This window comes from Phyllobates terribilis, unplaced genomic scaffold (genome assembly GCF_046119375.1).
Source record: "Phyllobates terribilis strain yellow unplaced genomic scaffold, ASM4611937v1 Scaffold_2__4_contigs__length_985480577, whole genome shotgun sequence".
Classification (NCBI taxonomy): domain Eukaryota; kingdom Metazoa; phylum Chordata; class Amphibia; order Anura; family Dendrobatidae; genus Phyllobates; species Phyllobates terribilis.
The window spans coordinates 780055308-780078304 of record NW_027362762.1 but is presented as its reverse complement, the minus strand read 5'-3'; the positions used below and the strand labels follow the sequence as shown (position 1 = coordinate 780078304).

The window sequence follows — 22997 nt, the reverse complement described above, 5'->3', positions numbered from 1 at the left end:
AGTTCTTCCTGCTTCAACTGCTCCTTTATCAGTAGAGTTCTCTCAGACCTCTCTATCTCCAATGCGCCCACTTGGCTCTCGACAGCCAGTCTCTCAAGCTTCTCTTGTTTCAAATGGGCTCATAGCGTCTCCTTGAGCTCTTTGATCTCGGCTCTTACACCCACCAAATCATCGAAGCTCGCATTATTCGAGGTGGTATTTACTTCATACCTCCCTTCTCCAGTGGCAAACTCCTGACCCTGGTCTGTGGCTTCTCTGATAGACTCCTCCACCTTTTTCCGTTCAGCTTCCATCCGGCAGATTCTATCCTTAAGGTACGTCTCTGCCCTCTGGAGATCATCACAGAACATCTGCAGCTCCTTCACCTGAGCTTCCAGTCCTGGGATCTTTCTGCGGAGATCATCATTCTCATCACGGGTGTCCTGTAGAGTGGTCTCAATCACTTGGCGCATGTGCTCTGCATCAGCCTTATCATCCTCTAGCTTTTTCTTAACCTTGAGGAGCTCCTCATAGTCTCTCTTGGTTTGTTGCAGTTCCCTATTGAATTTTTCACGCATATTTTCTGCCTCCCGGTCATGACCAAACATCTTTTAATGCCCCTTTCAGGGCGGATAGCTCCCGATCTCGCTGGTACAGAGAGTCCTCCAGCCGCTCCTTCTCCTGCATTAGAGGCTTTACTTGGTCCTGGAATTGCTGCAGCTCCCTCATCAGTTCACCAAACTCCTGCTCGGATTCACATAGCTCCCGGTTGAACTGTTCGCGCAGTCATTCTAGGTCTTGATCACGTCCAGAAACTTCATCCTGCAGCGCCCCTTTTAAAGCAGATAGCTCCCTATCCCTCTGGTGTAGACCCTCATCCAGCCTTTGCTTCTCCTACATCATCTGCTTTACCTGCTCCTGAAATCTCTGCACTTCCTTTCTTGAGACCTCTGCTTCTTCCGCATCCACAGAGCCTTTCTTCACTTGGTACAGCTCTAACGGTACCAGGGAGAAACGATCTTTCATCTCGTACAGCTCATCTTCAAACACCGTCTTGTCAAACTTCAACTGAAAAACCTCCTCTTTGGTTTTGCGGAGGTCCTCTTTATTTTTCTGGAACATTTCCTTCCATTTGTTGATTTCCTCGCTGCTTTCCTCCAATTCTCGCTGCAAGTTCCTCACAACCAGGTTTATTTTCTGCCGTTCAGACTCCAGGCTCAGCTGGTCCGGGGACATGTTCTGCATGTTTTTCCTTAGTTGCTGCACATCACTCTGATACTGCTGCCTGACAGGCTCCAGCTCTTGGTCAAGATTGGCCACCTCCTCTTCCATCCTGGTCTCCTCTATTTCTAAAGGAGGATCCACACTTGGAATAACGGCACATAGCATTGCATTTTCTTTATTTACCCTTTCAGCAAAGGCTACAGGAGCAACCTTTTTGTGACCCTTGCGCCTTCGACGACAAAAGTGGGACTTTCTCACTTCGTTTAACTCCTCCTGACTGAACTCTCTTTCTACTTTCGTAGTGTCACCGTCAGCTGTGGGGTCTGTGTCACTCCCCCTGGTGTTGTGAACCAACAAGTCACCTCCCACTTTGACGTCAACCCCTTCTACTGGAGCTACCCAGTTATCAACGGTCGAATTGTCATTTTTAGGCGGTACCAACACATGACCAGTAACTACTTCTGGTTTTGTATGCTCCACCCCCTTTTGAAACTCCGCCTCCTTTTAGACAACTATACCTGTAGGGGGTACTCTAAAAAAAAAAAAACCCGCAATAGTCCTAGGACCCAGTTCACAACATCTCTTACTACCTCCCTGGGCATTCTGGAATAGTACCGGCGCCACAGGAGAACTCAAGGAATGGTCCGCTGTTGCCATTCTATAAGGGGCCAACAGCTCCTGCCGTTCCTGTACCGTGTCCTGTTGTCGTTTCTTAAATACGTGCTGCTGCAATTTTAACAGGCGTTTTAATCGCTCAATAGCTTCAGTCTCATTTGCTGCTCCCTTCACAGCCAATCACGGTACACTGCTCACACCGCTCTCCCCGGAAAAATTTTCATGGCCCCACCAAGCCACCGCAAACCAGGTTTGAGTGCAATGACAATTTTCGTAACCCCGCCGAGTTACAGCTAGATGCTTTAATCTTCGCTTGCATCCACGTTCGTCGTCCTGTGCCGTTACCCCTTGCAACCAGACTGCAGTTGCCTGCATTCTCTAACCAATTGTAAGGTAGCGCTATTCATCATGTTGAGGGGCACTCACTTCACCGGGTCAATTAAAGCACACATGCAACGTTTTCCGGTAATCTACAGTCCAGCAGTTTATTAAACATCATAAACTGCCTATAACATAGTCCATCTCAGTGGCTCGCAGGCATGTTACACATGTAATATCCTAGAGCCTTGTCAGTGGCAGATATGCCCACTTGGCTCCAGATACAGCCTTCAGCAAGGTAACAATATCAATGTCCATATGAAGCAGCGTTTTTACCTTTGCCGGGTCTAGCGGCTTCCATCAGCTCTGTTCTGCCAAAACTGTGGCTTAAGGCTCACCAGGTGTGGCCCCCCAGGCCACGTGCCTTCCAGGGCTACTGGTGTCCCAGACACAGGGACCAGGCCTCTTGCTTTCCAAGACTAACGGTGTCCCAGACACAGGGATTAGGCCTCTTGCCTTCCACACTGTTTCAAAACCACCAGGATTTATATATCCTTCTGTGCGCACAGGACCTGTGATGATGTCACAGTCAAATTTTCTGTCTTATTTGTACAGACATATTTACTTTGAGGCCTCAGTCTACCACTCTTTTTGATCACTTGCAATCTGACTTTTGTTTTCCTCATTCCACTATAATGTCACTAATGATCGGTTGACTGCCAAAGCCTCACAGCACTATACTCTACTCCTCCATTGAGACCTGTCCTCCACCTTCTGAAAAGTCGACCACTCTCTCTTATTACAAATCTTTCTATTATACTTTAGTATGGCAATTTTTGTCCATTGTTGAATTACCTCATACTTCTCTAACTATATTTAGTGTCTCCCTCTCACACACCACCACCTTTTCTCATCCGATTTCTGTTGGTGTCCCAGGAGGCTTTTTCCTGGGACTCTTCTATATCAAGTGCATTGGTCTAGGACAGCTCTTAAAAGACACTTTTCAATTGATGACTCAAATTTACCTCTCTGATTGGAGAATTATATGAAGTTCTCCCCTCATTCAACTTCCTAAAATTCAAAATGGGCGAGATCAAATTTATATAATCCTCCTACTAGAATTATTACAAATTATTGCTCGACATTTTTCCCAATCTTTCAAGAATAGGATAAGCTTTATTTTGACCTTTTAGATCACCCATTCACACGCATACAGCTTCTTCATCTTCGACCTCAAAAACATTTCTAAAATCTGAGGTTTGCTCAACCTTGAGAAATATTTGCTCATGCTCTCTTCTTCTCTAGACTGTTATTAGTCTCTATAGCCTCCCATGTTAGACTGTTTCACCATTCTAATTAATTCTTAACTCCACTGCCTGGTAAATCTGCAGTACCTCTACACTCATTATGCCTCTCGCTTTCCTCTCTGCCAATCCAAAATCACACTTGGGCTTATGCCCTTTTGACACTGGGTTGTGGAGACAGCCCCATTATCAATTCATTTATCAATGAATATGCAGAGTGAAAAAGTAAAAGGGCACTATCAAAGGAATCGGAGCACGAAAAAGTGCAGAAATCAGTGACAATAAACAATTTAGCAAAATTCCAATGACCACCTTTAACTTCGTAAATAAGAAATAATGTTATTAACCAACAGAGAAACATTATTTACTAGTGATCTGAACCTATTAGGATTGCAGATTATTTATATAACGTTTCACCGATCCTGGTACCATGGTACTATGTTGGAGAATCAATAGAAGGGGTCAACTGACAAAATACATTTTCTTCCCGATCCCTAATTCTAAAGCACTTATTTTTTATGTTAAGTTCCATTTGTTTCTCTAGTAAGACCACTGTTTTTATAGTTGGTACCTAGCATGTTAATTGATGAATAAATTGCCAACTGGGCAGGAGGCCCCACCGCCCAGTGTCAATGGTTCTGAGCTGCTCTGTTACTCTTCAGTCATAAAGGACAGTTTCAGAGCAGATCCAGCAATTGGATCACACAATCCTACAAGTAGTCAGACAGGGAAAATATATATTTTTGTACCATGTTAGCCAGTAGATAGAAAAATATTTAGATTTGAGAGTCCTCAGTGGTTGATACCATTTAATGGCTAACTGAAAAGATGGTAACAAGTTGCAAGCTTTCGAGACTACACAGGCCTCTTCATCAGGCATAGTATAACACAAAATCTGAAGAGTCACATATTTATACACAATAGGACACAGAAGTAATGCAATAGATGAGACAGGTGACGTAAAGCAGAGCTATTACTATGGGAGAGAGATAAACAGTTCTGGTTGTAAATATTTTAGCAGTTCATAGATAAGAAGTCATGAAATTCATCCCCCTAAGCTGCTAACAGATAGGCAGTGTGAGCTCATGAAAAGTTGTAAGAGAGGGCAATGACCAGATTAGTAGCCTGGAACCCCCTTTTGCTCTCATAAGTGCCCACTCTCTGCCTTCCTCCTCAAGTGTATTGCTGTCAAACTGCTTTGCTGTTCCTTGTCTATCTCTCTCTAGTTTAAAGGCAAACACCTCCTACAGGTCTGCGCCAGTGAATGTGAGTGGTGTGTGCTCCAGGCCCCCTGCTCCCCTCTCAGCTGCTCCCACCACGTGCCTGCCCTGCATATACAAGTACATGACCTGGGGGGGATAATTGAGGCTGACACCATTGCAAGGCCTCTTATCGGTCTCTGGTCCAAGCTGAAAGGAATGTCGAAATCTGACCATCGTAGTTGGGATTGCTGCTCAGGTTCCCGCCTATCCCCAGAACACACCTAGCCGGGTCACCTCATATGCCCCACGTATATGAATAAATATAAACTAGTATTTTATTTATTTATTTTACTCAGATATATAGCGCCATTAATTCCACAGCGCTTTACAGACATCATCATCACTGTCCCCATTGTAGAACACAATCAAGGTTCCCTATCAGTATGTATTTGGAGTGTGGGAGGAAACCGGAGAACCTGGAGGAAACCCACACAAACACGGGGAGAACATACAAACTCCTTGCAGATGTTGTACATGGTGGGATTTGGACACAGGACCCCAGCACTGCAAGGCTGCAGTGCTAACCACTGCGCCACCGTGCTGACACAGTCTTCACTGATTGGACAGAGCAGATAAAGTACACGCCCCTTTGACACTAAGCTGTGGAGCCCGCCCAGCTGAGAGTCACAAACAACAAAGGTATTACCAGAGGAAAGAGAGCGCATACAGAAGAAATAGTGATCTGGAATCAGTGACTATAAACTTTCTTTAAATAATGTCTCTGATCACATTTAAATAAGAAAAAATGTTATTGTCCAATACAGGAATATTAAGGATTATTATTTTTTGATGATCTGAACCTATTAGAATAGCAGATTACTGGCGCCTATCATAGCTGACCCTTATAGCAGTCTTTAGCTATAAGATCAGCTGTCTTGGTGACTATGTACATCCACTGCAGACTAATGTGAAGTGACATGTGATTTCAGTTCTCCCAAGGTCACCAGCTGAGATAGGTGATTATAGTAGAAACAAACACTACAGAACACATTACCCTTTTTCCTGCCAAGAGCTATTACTCGGCTTGCCATTTTCTCCAGAGTAGCTACAAGTGACCTAATTTTTCTTGTGTTATATTTTCTTCAACAGACGGACCTCACTGCATTCTGCATCACAGTGACGTTGTATTTATGTCTCAGAAGGATATCGTACTAGAACATTCACAGAGTAGAAAACCCAAAATATTACATTGAGGTTTAAAGCAATTCTAACAACTTACTGCAATAATGTGCAAACAGAACTTTGCATTTCCTACAAAACTCCTGATTATTATTCAACAATGACAAGTGTTCTAATATTCTTCAAAGTTCCCACCAAACCTTCACCCGACAGGGTATATATTAGAAAGTTTACTAGATCTGAACCCAGCCTTTGGGCTTTTTTTGGTTATGATAAAGCTCAACATACAGTACAGACCAAAAGTTTGGACACAGTTTCTCATTTAAAGATTTTTCTGTATTTTCATGACTATGAAAATTGTACATTCACACTGAAGGCATCACAACTATGAATTAACACATTTGGAATTATATACTTAACAAAAAAGTGTGAAACAACTGAAAATATGTCTTAAATTCTAGGTTCTTCAAAGTAGCCACCTTTTGCTTTGATGACTGCTTTGCACACTCTTGGCATTCTCTTGATGAGCTTCAAGAGGTAGTCACCGGAAATGGTCTTTCAACAGTTTTGAAGGAGTTCCCAGAGATGCTTAGCACTTGTTGGCCCTTTTGCCTTCACTCTGCGGTCCAGGTTACCCCAAACCATCTCGATTGGGTTCAGGTCTGGTGACTGTGGAGGCCAGGTCATCTGGCGTAGCACTCCATCACTCTCCTTCTTGGTCAAATAGCCCTTACACAGCCTGGAGGTGTGTTTGGGGTCATTGTCCTGTTGAAAAATAAATGATGGTCCAACTAAACGCAAACCGGATGGAATAGCACGCCGCTGCAAGATGCTGTGGTAGCCATGCTGGTTCAGTATGCCTTCAATTTTGAATAAATCCCCAACAGTGTCAACAGCAAAGCACCCCCACACTATCACACCTCCTCCTCCATGCTTCACGGTGGGAACCAGGCATGTAGAGTCCATCCGTTCACCTTCGCACAAAGACACGGTGGTTGGAACAAAAGATCTCAAATTTGGACTCATCAGACCAAAGCACAGATTTCCACTGGTCCAATGTCCATTCCTTGTGTTCTTTAGCCTAAACAAGTCTCTTCTGCTTGTTGCCTGTCCTTAGCAGTGGTTTCCTAGCAGCTATTTTACCATGAAGGCCTGCTGCACAAAGTCTCCTCTTAACAGTTGTGGAAGAGATGTGTCTGCTGCTAGAACTCTGTGTGGCATTAACCTGGTCTCTAATCTGAGCTGCTGTTAACCTGCGATTTCTGAGGCTGGTGACTCGGATAAACTTATCCTCAGAAGCAGAGGTGACTCTTGGTCTTCCTTTCCTGGGGCGGTCCTCATGTGAGCCAGTTTCTTTGTAGCGCTTGATGGTTTTTGCAACTGCACTTGGGGACACTTTCAAAGTTTTCCCAATTTTTTGCACTGACTGACCTTCATTTCTTAAAGTAATGATGGCCACTCGTTTTTCTTTACTTAGCTGCTTTTTTCTTGCCATAATACAAATTCTAACAGTCTATTCAGTAGGACTATCAGCTGTGTATCCACCAGACTTCTGCACAACAGAACTGATGGTCCCAACCCCATTTATAAGGCAAGAAATCCCACTTATTAAACCTGACAGGGCACACCTGTGAAGTGAAAACCATTTCCGGTGACTACCTCTTGAAGGTCATCAAGAGAATGCCAAGAGTGTGCAAAGCAGTCATCAAAGCAAAAGGTGGCTACTTTGAAGAACCTAGAATATAAGACATATTTTCAGTTGTTTCACACTTTTTTGTTAAGTATATAATTCCACATGTGTTAATTCATAGTTTTTATGCCTTCAGTGTGAATGTGCAATTTTCAAAGTCATGAAAATACAGAAAAATCTTTAAATGAGAAAGTGTGTCCAAACTTTTGGTCTGTACTGTACATTGGATTAATAAAAATCAGTTGCTAAAGTGAATTTTGACCTTGTAAAACAATTCTACTGCTTTTTTTTTTCATTCCAAGATTTCTATTATTTTTTCAATTAATACAAAGAAAAATATAGCACCAGGCAGTGTTACATCACATACAATTGCATTGTAGTATCTCAATCAACTAAAAAGAATATATTTCAGTTATCGATATATCAACAATTGAAGGCTCTGGAAACTAAGTTATGAATATAGCTCTCTCTTAGGCCGGAGTCACACGAGCAGATAACACGGCCGAGTACCAAGCGATAAAACATCGCATAGCACTCGGACCAATGTTATTCTATGGGGCAGCTCAGATCAGGGCTTATTTTCTCATGTCCATTCAGCATAAAAGAAGAATCGCAGCATGACCGCACTCACCCATACAAGTCTATGGGTGAGAGTGAAACATCGGACTGCACTCGGATGTCATCTGAGTGCAATGCGATTACCGCGGATGTCGGCAATAGAGAAGATGGAGAAATTACTTTCTCCATCTCCTCCGAACTTGTACTGAGATTCTCTTGCGAGAGGATGGGAGCACAGAGCACTGATACTTGGCTTATACTCGCAGCAGAGTTTGAGCCGAGTGACATTAGCATATCACATCCGATGTCCTCGCATCCGATGCTATTACACTAACCCCTGCCTTATTTAAATAATAACTAAGTTTTTGTTTTCTTTTAATTTTTGTTTTAGAATTTTGTCCAGCATGGAAAGTTATGAAACTTGTATATCACATTGTTAGGGAATTTGTCCTCATCCCTAGAAATAAAAATCATACAGTGAGTAGAGAACTGTGGGGACCATCATACTGTGTGGGGAGCTCTGGGGCCATCATACTACATGTGGTGTACTATGGGATCCATCATACTGTGTGGAGGGAGGGCTGTGGGGGCATCATACTGTGTAGGTGCTGTGGGAGCGTCATACTGAGTGTGGGGTTCTGTGGGGTCCATCATACTGTGTGTGGCTCTGGGGTTCATAATAATATATGGAGGGCCATGAGAGCCATCATACTAGTTGAGGAACGGTGAAGGCTATCAAACTGTTTGTGGGGGGCTGTGGGATCCATCATACTATGTGGGGGAGCTGTGGTTGCCCATTACACTATGAGTAGGGGGCTATGAACCCATCATACTTTGCGTGGGGGCACTATGGAAGCATCATACTATTGTGTGGGCTGTATGGGCCATCATACTGTGTGTGGGGGGTACTGTGGGGTCCATCATACTGTGTAGGGGAGTTTGTGGGGCCCATCATACTGTGTAGATGGGGTCTCATTCCATGGAAGGGTAACTGGGGGCATCATACTGTTTATGTGGGAGGGTTGTGGGGAAATACATACATGCCTCATATTGTGCATGAGGAGCTATTGATTAAGGTACAAGGTCTAAATAACAGGAGCAGCATGATTTACTACTTTTATACACTTTATAAAAAGCAATAAATCATATTGTTTTATTAGCTGTTATAGGTTAGAATACATGTATTAGCAGTAGCAACTAGTCAACATATTAGTCAATGGGAGAAGATACAGATTAGATATTAGAAAAAACTTTTTGAGAGTGACGGTGATCAATGAGTGGAACATGCTGCCACGAGAGGTGGTGAGTTCTCCTTCAATGGAAGTCTTCAAACAGAGGCTGGACAGACATCTGTCTGAGATGATTTCGTGAATCCTGCTTTGAGCAGGGGGTTGGACACAATGACCCTGGAGGTCCCCTCCAATTCTAACATTCTATGATTCTATACTTCTGCTCAATCAAATGCTAGAAATCGCATATTTGTTGTCACGTGACCGATCGTTGACACTGCAATACCGGTGAATCGTGGCAGAGCGTGCACAGCATGCTGTCATGATTCGTAAGTCTGTAGTCACATGGAGTGACTATGGACATTGCTCTCTAACCTGGACAACTCTTTTAAGGCTCCACATCATTAGAGGCTGGATTACAATGACAGGTAAATGTCACTGCTGACCCTCCTCTCCCTCCCTTCACAATGACCTTTGCGCGGGCTTATTATATGCTTCAAAACAAAAGATAGATTAAAACAATATCCATAGAACAGAATATATAGTAATACCTCCCTGTAGATAAGGCCCAATGCCTATCAGTATCAGGGCCAATAACAATGTAAGCTATGAACGCTCCCAAACATAAACTGCCATACCAAACAATTGGAGCAAATCGTCCATATGAAGAAATATCACAATTTGTATTAACTTAACAACAATACAGTACATAGGCATACACATGTATAATACATAGTTAGAAATTATCAGTAATTCGAATCAGGTGTTAAAAAGTATGACACCCTCTAGTCTTTGCAGCCAGGGATGGGAACAGCATATACCAAATGTAGCATCGGCATCTCTGCCCACTGCCAGGCAGAGACGCCGTCCCCCTTACCGCCGCAGTCCTGCTCCAGCGTCTTCCGGCCTCCCTGCAGCTGCTGCTGGTGCACACAGCTTCCCTGGCTCTGTGCTTAGGGTGCACGCTCCCTCTCTCTTAAAGGGGCCGCGCGCGCAGTCCTAAAAAGTCCCCGGCCAATCACCGGAGGGCTTTCCCTATAAGAGGCACCTCCTCCAATATGGAGGTGCCCATGCAAGGTTGTTGCTTTGTGATTCTTACTTGGCTTCAGCCCCCAGGTCCTCTGCAAGTCAGTCCTGTTCGCCAGTCTGATCTTCTGCTCAGTCCACTAGCCTGTCTTCTCTTCAGCCCGACAGTCTGTCTACAGTCCAGTCCGCCAGTCTGTCTATGGGCTCTGCCCGCCTGCTTACCTGGAAGCACCTGCCTGTTACCTGCTGTGCCTGCCTGTCCGCTTACCTGGAAGCACCTGCCTGTTACTTGCCGCGCCTGCCAGCCCGCTTACCTGGAAGCACCAGCCAGCTATCTGTTGTGCCGCCTGACTATCTGCCTAATCAGCCTGCTTGTCTACCAGGACCACCCGTCAGCCTGCCAGCCGAAGCTCATCCGCTGTACCGGTCAGTTCCTGCCTTCTGACCCGTGGGAGTCACCTGCTCTCATACAAGGTCGGTCCCAGAGTGGCACCTGGTCCCTCTGTTCGGTTCCTCCCTGGTTCATGGAGTCGACTGAGCAAAAGTGCGACCTTGTCGGACCGAGTTGATACTTAGTTACGCCCCTCTGGCCCCTCCTTGTACCGCAGCACAGAGGTTCTACCACCCGGATCTGTAACACCAAATATATTATGCTTAAAGTGCTAGTGCTCAAAGTGTTCAATCACAATAACTGTAGTGTCTGCAAACCACATATTATTATTGCCATTCGGACGTACTAAGTACTAGGTGAAATAAATCATCTCAAAGTACATGCAGTCACAAGGATAGCAGAACAGAAGCTCTTATCCATAGTTAACCCTCTTTAAATAGGTTAAATTATTATTTTTTTAAACAAGTCACTTTCTGATGAAAACATCCCTTTGAGGCTGTATTCACACAATCTTGTGACGGGTCTGTGTTCTGTCCGTTTTCTTTTTTCTCGGACAGCACACTAACCTGTAGAGTTTCAATGATCCATCCACACATCTAATATATATAATCGTCTTATCCAGTCTGTCTGTCTGTCTGTCTGTCTATCTGTCCTTCTGTCCAGGAAATCCCGCGTCGCTGATTGGTCCGGCCGCGGCCAATCAGCGACGCGGGATTTCAGAAAAAGATGGCGGCCGTTAGCGGCTCATCTGCCGCACGGAGGTCAGCGGCGATGCAGCCGGGAGATGACCGGCTGCTCGCAGCAGAAGGACCCCGACCGGCGGCGCCGCTGCCCTCCATGCGGCTACCGTCGGGAGATCAGCGCCCTGGGCCGCTGATCTCCCGACGGCAAGTGTGAAAGGAGGACCGGTAAGCGGCGCCGCCGGTCGGGATACTTCTGCTGCGAGCAGCCGGTCATCTCCCGACTGCTCGCAGCGGAAGTACCCGCACAGGCAGCGCCGCTCCCCGGTCCTCACTAATACGATTCGCTGATTGGTCGCGGACACCTGCCGCAACAAATCAGCGATTTTGGCACCAAATTTAAACACGCTCTACGGTCCTCCCTAACACGGTTCGCTGATTGGTCGCGGCCGCCGCCCGCGACCAATCAGCGATATTGCCGCCAAATTTAAACACCGCTTTGCTGATTGGTCGTGGCCGGCAACCGCGACCAATCAGCGATTTTGGCGCCAAATTTAAACAACGCTCTGCTGATTGCGCCCGGTCAGCCACATACATATTCTAGAATACCCTATGCGTTAGAATCGGGCTACCATCTAGTCTAAAAAATGGATCCATGTCCTCGCTCTATGAGATGCAGAGCATGTCTTGTTCTCATCTGTTTTGCAGATCAGAGTTGGCCATTAAAGATTATAGGAATCTGTATAAAATGGATGAAACACAGAAGACAGACTTCGTACTTCAGAGTTCCATCCGTTATTAAGTATTAATTGCTAAGAACCAGTAAACAAAAAAAATGCACTCTACCTGCTTCTCTAACAAAGAGATAAAATGGATGATAATAAAATGGATGCAACTAGGGAGACACCTGAGAAAAATTTGGTCCGTTTCTCCAGCTAATTATTTTTTTTTTCACTTTTGCCTCACTACATTTCAGTGGCCATAACTTTTTCTATTTTTTTTTATTGATGTGGCTGTACAAAGCCTTATTTCATTTGGAAGAAATGTTAAATTTTTCTGCATGTAAATCACAATTACCATTTATGACTGCTTTATCAAAACGCTGGCACAAGAGTGTACCCTTGGCATAGCCAAACTGCTCAGTGGACCTTTTCCTGTACACTCAAGGGATCAGAAATATTTATCGAATTAACTGCACCACTTTAGTAGTCAAATACAGGACTCTATGCTCTGTTTATTTTCATTCCATATCCAATGTCGACAGAACCTTTAGCATTACTGAAACAATGTTGCCCCCTAACCCTAGATCCTCTGTTATGCAAAGTTTCAGGTGAACACAGACCCACTTCCTCATCTACTAAGAGAGAATAGTTAGTTAAATACTATTGATCCCTTAAAGAACCACTCCAGCGTTCATTTTTTTTATTTCAGCGCTGGAGTGGTGCAACTAAAAGTTCCCTGCCCCTGGTATTATACTTACCAGCCGCTATCTTCTGCACCTCCCGGCACCGCTCTGTTCCCGCGCTGCCATCTTGTGGCTGCAACTACTGCCTGACTGGAAGTCAGAGGTAATCGTCACAACACAAGCTCTCAATGTAAGTCTATGAGAACCAGAACGTAGCCAGAATGAGGCTCTCATAACCTTACATTGAGACCTTGTGATCGTTACCTGTGACTTCCGGTTACATTGAGCTGTGACTTCCGGCTCAATCAGCAAACACTGGAGTAATCGGACAGGTCACAACATACAAAAGACCAACTGAAGCAGCGCCGATAAGAGATGAAGGTGGCAGCTGCTAAGTATGAGACTATGGGCTTGGAAGTTAGATTAGTTACACCACTCTAGCACTGCAATAAAAAAATGCTGGAGTGGTGCTTTAAGTATCCTGTGGATGGATATATATTTCTTGCTTGAAGAGAGCATGGTGAGCTCAAAACAAAGGAGATCAGCTAATCATTTTTGAATTGCAGTCAGGCGCTATACATATTGCTGTCTGGAGCACACATTCCCATCTATTTGTTAAAGGGAGTCTGTCAGCACAGAATGACTATTCAAACCAAGTACAGGCGCTCACTGAACCCTTTGCATGGCCAAGCATTTAAGTGCACCTTTCCACCCGCTTGTTTTCCCCTTATCTCCTTCCACTCTCTTCTTTGATTTACAGCTCTGGCTTATAGAGCAAGAGAATGGTGGAGAAAGATGGAAAAGAAATAGATGGGAAGCTGCACTTACAGGGGTTTTTCATTCAAATGAATGGAAGAGTTGTGGCAAAAAAGTGCAGACTCAGTAGAACATACCTTTACACATTATAAGCCATACACCTGCCATGTACCAATGTGTGGGACATGCTCAATGAATAAGGGTAATGGTAAGCAGAAAACTACATAGGTATCTAGACAAAACTGAACTTTACTGAGCAACAATCCTTTAAAGGGGTTTTCCCATGAATTAAGGTTCATTTTAATCAATAGATCTTGAAATAATATTAACTTAAACAATTGGATGTGTTTACATAAAATGTTCCTGTGCTGAGATAATCTTATAAATGTTTCCCTGTGTAATGGCTGTGTCTGACCGTGTATGGAACACGGTCTGATCATACCACATCTCCTGGGCAGGGGAGGAAGCAAAAGAGTATACAGACAGGACAGCAGGATCACAGCTGATTCTTTTTGTGAGGTAAAACATTTCCCTGCCTGTTTTTAAACAATGTTTTACTTCAAAGAAAGAATCAGCTGCGATACCGTGCTGTAATGTCTGTATACTCTTTTGCTTCCTCCCCTGCCCAGGAGCTGTGATATGATCAGACCATGTTCCATAAACGGTCAGACACAGAAATTACACAGGGGAACATTTATAACATTATCTCAGCACAGGGACATTTAATTTAAATACATTCAATTGTGGAAATTATTATTATTCCAAGATCTATTGATTAAAATGAACTTTTGTTTGTGGGACAACCCCTTTAAATGTTTGGCCACACCAAGGGTGCACTGAGCTCATATACTTGGTTTTAACAGTCATTTTGTGCAGACAGACTTCACTTGTTTTTCATCTATCTTTCCACCCATCACTGGCTTCTCTAAAGCCAGAGCTGTCACTCAAGAAAGAGGAGAGCAGATATAAATGGAAAACAAGTAAGTGGGAAGGTGCACTGAACTGCTCGACCACACCAAGGTGCACTGAGTGCCTGTTTGGGAAGAACAGTCATTTTGTGATAAGAGCCATATGTCAGATCCTAGTGTATAGACCATGTATGGTATCACTGTGTACGTAAAAGTCTGATCTATCAATACATCAAATTAACCTGATTGGTAAATGCTGTATAAAGGAATAAAAAATAGGTAAGGAAACACCTACAATTTGTGTTTTTTCGGTCACTACAACTCCGCAAAAAAAAAAAAGTGCAATAAGAGGAAATCAAAATGTTGTATTTATAAAACCCTCAGGTCTTTACACAATAAAACAAGCCCTCACACAGCACCATCGATGGAAAAATGAGAATGTCACAGGTTTTGGAAATTGGCGACATAAACTATTTATTTTTTTCATTACTTAGATAAGAAAAAATGGTCTTTAATTCCATTGTGAGAATTGGGTCTTTATCCTGACCGAGCCACATTTCAATCTGACGTACATGAAATTCTATATATTCTAGCGCAAATAAACATGTCACATAAAAGATTGAAAAATATTAAACACTATAGAAAAATTTGCCTAAAAAGTATGAGCAAATACATTGAGAAATCTGGGCCTATGTGCCGAATTTGGAACATGTGAACATAAAGGAGCTCAGTGGCGCACCGCACATGAGTAACTCTTGCTGCATCGGCACAAGTGAAGTAGCTTTTTATTTCATTCATATGGACTTACAGGTCCAATTTCAGTAGTCAATCTGTATTGTGTAACTTAATTCATTTTGGTTAAATGTAATTACTTTATATATATTTACCTGCTTTGTAGAGCCTCAAAGTTCATCTGACCATTAAAGTGGGTGGCCGATGAAACGGTGACAATCCGAGCATTGAAATCACTTGTACCTGACTTCCGTAGTGTGTCCAGGAGGAGGTTTGTCAGTAAGAAATGACCTAAATAATTCACACCAAAGTGCACCTCAAAGCCATCTTCAGTTATTTGTTCTGGGAAAAACATGACACCCGCTACAAGAAAAAAAAAAAGTTACAATAGATGGTGAGTTGGCAGAATTATTTAATACATGAGATATAAAGTGGAATAAAAGATAACTGTAATTAACATTTGGAGTAGAAAAGCATCTGTACTAAGCAATAACAGCCGATCTGTCACCAGATTTCACAATACAAACTACATACATTAATAGTTAGCTTAGACCTGATGGGGCTTGTGTACGTACCTTGAAAATCCATATCAATATGGCTGTATAATCCTTTCTAAAAGTTTTAATTGCAGTAGTATGCAAGCATTCTGACATGGGTTTTACAAGCTAAAACACCGGCCTCATCAGAACTAAAAGGTTTATTTAATAATATATGCAGTTTGTATTGTGTGATGTAGTGACTAGGGATGGGCGGACCCGTGGAAGTTCAGGTTCTGGTACCCGACCTGAACTTTATTTCAAAGTTCGGCTCAGGTACGAGAACTGTAGCTGAACTTGAACCCGAACCCCTTTGAAAACAATGGAGACTCGAATTTTGGGTCTGGGTAACAAAAAAAATATCTCTCTCTGCAACGAACTTCCACCGGAACTCTGAACATCGCAACGGACTTCCAGGGAAAGTCCATGTTCGGCGTTTAGCACCGGACAGTAACTGTCCAGTACGAACATTGAACTTTTCAAATCAGGTTCGCTCATCTCTAGTAGTGAGAAATCAACTATAATTCTAGAAATGACTTTCGGTTAACGGTAATATTTCCATCCAATCCTGAGGATAACTTGGGTGGACTCCGCGGAATATTCTAGGTTGACAATGCCTTCAAAGAAGGACTTTTCTAGATCTTGGAAATGTGCTACATATTAGGACATAAGACATTGTTTAGTTCAGCCAGTGTAATTTAGCTACATCCTGGTTTTATGTAATGAATAATTGAGAAAGTATGAAACATCCTAAAAAAATGAGCACCATACAGTATATTTTTTCTAGTGGAAATGTTGATTTTTTTTCTGTTAGGTGGAAATTCTATGTAAAGCAAATATATTATGTATATAAAAGGGAGTCCGTCACCCCCAAATGCATTTTAAATGGACTATAAAGTGTTGTAGGGGACTTAGCCCCTATAAAAATCATACTAGTATAGTACCTGCCTGAGAAAATAACTTTTAATTCATATGCAAATGAGGGTGCTACAGTGCATCATTGCATGGTCAAGAGTTTGGTGCACCATTAAGCCACCTCATTTGCATTTTGGGTCGTTTCCCCAGCAGGTGGTGCATGTGCGCATGTGTACTGACATCGCCTATCCCTGGCCGTGCTCGCCCAGTGACGGGGCATGTTCTCGTCCATGTCTTCTTTCTGCTGATGCCGCTTGCTACACTATTACACCCAGAAATGTAGCAAGCAGCTTCAGAAAACGCCTCTCTGAAGCCTCTTGCTACATTTACAAATATATTAGTGTAGGGAGTGGTATCAGCAGAAAGAAGACATGGAGGAGAACGCGCTCCGTCACTGGGCGAGCGCGGCCAGGGATAGGCGATGTCAGTACACATGTGCACACACAATGGCAGCATTCAGACAGAGCTCGCTCTGGAAAGTGAGTACTGTCAATTAAACAAGGAGGAAGGTCCACAATATGTAAATGAGGTGGCAAAATGGTGCAGCGACGGGTGCACCCTAGCCCCATCATTTGGAGATTCATTAAACGTTACCAGGTACAGTGCTAGTATGTTTTTTATAGGTGCTAGGTCCCCTACAACAATATGCCCATTTAAAATGGATTTTGGGGTGACAGACTACCTTTAACTTTATTAATGTATACCTATCTTTTGTTCTTTTTTCAATATGTCCATCTTTTGTGATAGATTGGTGGCACTTGGGTCCTCACCTATTGCTCACACATCTCATTGTGTGCTGTTCAGGAGACAGAATTGCTCAGCTCCAGCAATAGAAGAAAACGGAGCCTGTACACAGTGCGCTGTAAGGGTGTACAGACTTTCTATTGGGCGGCACGGTGGTGCAGTGGTTAGCACTGCAGCCTTGCAGCGCTGGGGTCCTGGGTTCAAATCCCACCAAGGACAACATCTGCAAGGAGTTTGTATGTTCTCCCCATGTTTGCATGGGTTTCCTCCGGGTTCTCCAGTTTCCTCCCACACTCCAAAGACATACTGATAGGGAATCTAGATTGTGAGCCCTGATGGGGACAGCGATGATAATGTATGTAAAGAGCTGTGGAATATGTTAGCGCTAAATAAAAATAAAGATTATTATTATTATTGTGCGTGAGCCTAGTGCTTCTGCCTCCTGAGATGAGTTGTGAGTGATAGGTGAGGGTCTGCAGTACATATAATGAACAGAAGGAAATATTAAATAAACTGTAAGTATACTATAGATGTAAGTCTTTAAATACACAGTCAAGTCTTTTATTTTTAAAAACGTTCCCTGGGTGGTTACATTTCCTTCCTATATTTCTTGCATAGACAATACAGCAGAATGTGAATTTTTTATGGCAATTTCAATGAATAGAAGTTGACAGAATATGTTATAAATGATTATAGCCTCTGGGAAGTCATTTTGTACAGAAACCAGGTAGTGACAGGGTGAATCCATGTGTATATTGTTATGGTCCTACTTTTCCTAGACTACTAGCAGTAACATGGATATGGCTGCTAATGACAACGAGGTGGCTCTGCTAATTCTGACCAGTCAAAACAGCAAAGCTGTCAAGTTAGGGACAAAAAATAAATAAATTGGCAGCTGTTCTGTGTATTCTAGTTGCAAGTATGAAAACTGGAATAGTTCAATGTTTTATTTTCACGTGGACAATCATATAATTGGCACCAAAAATATTTAAAAATGCAAAAATAACTTGTGTGTAATTATCTAATTATATATTCCATTTAATTGGCCATTGCATAAATAGTGATTACTTATATGTTTTGTAAGTCAGCCAGAGGTGAACCCACAGTTTAATCTTTAGTTACGACTGGATTTTGAAAAGAACACACATTAACTTTTAAGTACGTTTTTCATGGCGACGTTCTCGGTGACTTTAGAAGTCCTTAATTTTCTTTCTGTAGCTTGGAATTTGTTAGCGTTCATTGACTATGGGGTTTCTCAAATAAAGCGGTGGAGGAATAATAAGAAATCCAAAGAGCAGGTGTTAGCGTAAAAAGATTGTCTGTAAAGTGTTGTTCAAGAGCAATTAGTCGAACATTGGGCTTTTATATTACACAGATGAAAATAGGCTGTGCAAAACGCAATCTGTCTGAAGGTTACCTGTTCTCTGGAGTGCAAATGGTGACAAATTGTCATAATGTGCCAAAAATATAACATAGCAATTAGCACGGTGAAGTCATGATAGGGGTAAAAGTATAAAAAATATATAAAAAAAATTCATACCAAAGGCATGCTGTCACTAAAAGGGATTATTTCTGAAAAAGGCACTATTGAAAGTTACTAAATAAAGGATATTTAGTGAGAAACTTTGGAAGGTCCTGAGATAATTTGAGATGCACTATCAGATATCCCTTTCTTTTGAGGTCCGTGAGCAGCTCTGTTTTAAGCTCTACTTTTCCAAATCCCAGATGTTTATTGTTATATACGAGTTTTATCCAAATCACTCCCAAATGTGAAACATCCACTAAAGTATATTAAGAGTGCTCCATTTTATAATGATAGGAAATATGTACAGTATAATGAATACAATTCCCTAACATATTATGTCACCATCTGGAAGGATATATAGAAGGATTCAGTGTACATAATTATTAATAGGATCCTGGCGTCAACCTATTGAACATTAATGTTTCCTAACCTTATAATACAAATGGAAGACACAGTTCTCTGCAAATGGGAAATTGGTCATGGGATCCGCCACTGTAATGAGTAGGGGTGAGATAAGTATCCAATAACTCTTGTCCAGCATCATATTCCAGTTTAGATGGAAGTTGAATCAATTGGCCATCTCTAAAATATAAGAGACCGGTTGTGCCCCTGTTTTCTGGGGAACTCCTGACTGACTGCCAAGGAGTTCGAGAACCGTGGCCAGGAAACAGCAGTATAGACTTTTCTAAAGCGGTTTGGATAGCCAATTGGACTGCTGTGATACAAGACCTGCCTTGGTTTTGTCCTTGGCTTGATTTTTGTCTTTTGTTCCCTTCCCTTTTATAGAGTGACTCCTCATCTGCCTACCAATTTTTGAATGGTGATCCGATGATACTTTCTAAGTACCATAAATAAGAGAGTATTTTAGGATCATAACTTGAAAATCCTTCTATAGCAAAGTCCATACCTTGCTGGGAGGGTAATGGAGAACAAGTGCTTTCTACAATGCCACATGAAGTGGGGAGAAAAAAATCTCATACCTTTTATAACTTTAATCATCCATTAAATTACATTAGCTGGCCAAATCTCCCTCAGAGTTCAGGGAAAGGCTGATTTTAAAAAATGCAATATCAGTCATTCAGTTATCAGTCATTTCCATGAAATAGTAAATCTGTGCATTTGATACAAACTCATATCGCTGTACTGCTGGCCCAAACTATATGCACTATCTAAGCCGTCTCATATGGCAGCATCGGAGAAGTGCAGTGGCACTGACGCTAGACAAACCCGTCTCATATAAAAGCATCAGAGGAGTGCAGTGGCACTGACGCTAGACAAAGCCGTCTCATATAAAAGCATAACAGGAGTGCAGGGGCACTGACGCTAGACAAAGCCGTCTCATATAAAAGCATCAGAGGAGTTCAGTGGCACTGACGCAGGACAAAGCAGTCTCATATAAAAGCATCAGAGGGGTTCAGTGGCACTGACGCTAGACAAACCCATCTCATATAAAAGCATCAGAGGAGTGCAGTGGCACTGACGCTAGACAAAGCCGTCTCATATAAAAGCATCAGAGGAGTTCAGTGGCACTGACGCTAGACAAACCCATCTCATATAAAAGCATCAGAGGAGTGCAGTGGCACTGACGCTAGACAAACCCATCTCATATAAAAGCATCAGAGGAGTGCAGTGGCACTGACGTTAGACAAAGCCGTCTCATATAAAAGCATCAGAGGAGTTCAGTGGCACTGACGCTAGACAAACCCATCTCATATAAAAGCATCAGAGGAGTGCAGTGGCACTGACGTTAGACAAACCCATCTCATATAAAAGCATCAGAGGAGTGCAGTGGCACTGACGTTAGACAAAGCCGTCTCATATAAAAGCATCAGAGGAGTGCAGTGCCACTAACGCTAGACAAAGCCATCTCATATAAAAGCATCAGAGGAGTGCAGTGGCACTAACGCTAGACAAAGCCGTCTCATATAAAAGCATCAGAGGAGTTCAGTGGCACTGACGTTAGACAAAGCCGTCTCATATAAAAGCATCAGAGGAGTGCAGTGCCACTAACGCTAGACAAAGCCGTCTCATATAAAAGCATCAGAGGAGTGCAGTGGCACTGACGTTAGACAAAGCCGTCTCATATAAAAGCATCAGAGGAGTGCAGTGGCACTAACGCTAGACAAAGCCGTCTCATATAAAAGCATCAGAGGAGTTCAGTGGCACTGACGTTAGACAAAGCAGTCTCATATAAAAGCATCAGAGGAGTGCAGTGCCACTAACGCTAGACAAAGCTATCTCATATAAAAGCATCAGAGGAGTGCAGTGGCACTGACGCCAGACAAAGCCGTCTCATATAAAAGCATCAGACGAGTTCAGTGGCATTGACGCTAGACAAACCCATCTCATATAAAAGCATCAGAGGAGTGCAGTGGCACTGACTCCAGACAAAGCCGTCTCATATAAAAGCATCAGACGAGTTCAGTGGCATTGACGCTAGACAAACCCATCTCATATAAAAGCATCAGAGGAGTGCAGTGCCACTGACACTAGACAAACCCGTCTCATATAAAAGCATCAGAGGAGTTCAGTGGCACTGACGTTAGACAAAGCCGTCTCATATAAAAGCAACAGAGGAGTGCAGTGGCACTGACGCTAGACAAACCCGTCTCATATAAAAGCATCAGAGGAGTGCAGTGGCACTGACGCTAGACAAACCCGTCTCATATAAAAGCATCAGAGGAGTGCAGTGCCACTGACGCCAGACAAAGCCGTCTCATATAAACGCATCAGACGAGTTCAGTGGCATTGACGCTAGACAAACCCATCTCATATAAAAGCATCAGAGGAGTGCAGTGCCACTGACACTAGACAAACCCGTCTCATATAAAAGCATCAGAGGAGTTCAGTGGCACTGACGCTAGACAAACCCGTCTCATATAAAAGCATCAGAGGAGTTCAGTGCACTGACGTTAGACAAAGCCGTCTCATATAAAAGCAACAGAGGAGTGCAGTAGCACTGACGCTAGACAAACCCGTCTCATATAAAAGCATCAGAGGAGTGCAGTGGCACTGACGCTAGACAAACCCGTCTCATATAAAAGCATCAGAGGAGTTCAGTGCACTGACGCTAGACAAAGCCGTCTCATATAAAAGCATCAGAGGAGTGCAGTAGCACTGACGCTAGACAAAGCCGTCTCATATAAAAGCATCAGAGGAGTTCAGTGCCAATGGCGCTAGACAAAGCAGTCTCATATAAAAGCATCAGAGGAGTGCAGTGGCACTGACGTTAGACAAAGCCGTCTCATATAAAAGCATCAGAGGAGTGCAGTGGCACTGACGCTAGACAAACCCGTCTCATATAAAAGCATCAGAGGCGTGCAGTGGCACTGACGCTAGACAAACCCGTCTCATATAAAAGCATCAGAGGAGTTCAGTGCACTGACGCTAGACAAACCCGTCTCATATAAAAGCATCAGAGGAGTGCAGTGGCACTGACGTTAGACAAAGCCGTCTCATATAAAAGCATTAGAGGAGTTCAGTGGCACTGACATTAGACAAAGCAGTCTCATATAAAAGCATCAGAGGAGTGCAGTGCCACTAACGCTAGACAAAGCTATCTCATATAAAAGCATCAGAGGAGTGCAGTGGCACTGACGCCAGACAAAGCCGTCTCATATAAAAGCATCAGACGAGTTCAGTGGCATTGACGCTAGACAAACCCATCTCATATAAAAGCATCAGAGGAGTGCAGTGCCACTGACACTAGACAAACCCGTCTCATATAAAAGCATCAGAGGAGTTCAGTGGCACTGACGTTAGACAAAGCCGTCTCATATAAAAGCAACAGAGGAGTGCAGTGGCACTGACGCTAGACAAACCCGTCTCATATAAAAGCATCAGAGGAGTGCAGTGGCACTGACGCTAGACAAACCCGTCTCATATAAAAGCATCAGAGGAGTGCAGTGCCACTGACGCCAGACAAAGCCGTCTCATATAAAAGCATCAGACGAGTTCAGTGGCATTGACGCTAGACAAACCCATCTCATATAAAAGCATCAGAGGAGTGCAGTGCCACTGACACTAGACAAACCCGTCTCATATAAAAGCATCAGAGGAGTTCAGTGGCACTGACGTTAGA

General features: G+C 43.2%; 1 protein-coding gene across 1 annotated transcript in view; it reads right to left on the bottom strand.

Annotated features, from left to right (window-relative positions):
* The window catches only part of DHRSX (dehydrogenase/reductase X-linked), a 724432-nt gene that overhangs the window by 152302 nt on the left and 549133 nt on the right, over window positions 1–22997 (bottom strand). Inside the window, exon 5 of the mRNA XM_073667356.1 lies at window positions 15352–15559. Coding sequence (XP_073523457.1) covers window positions 15352–15559 — 208 coding nt within the window. The remainder of the gene's footprint in view (window positions 1–15351; window positions 15560–22997) is intronic.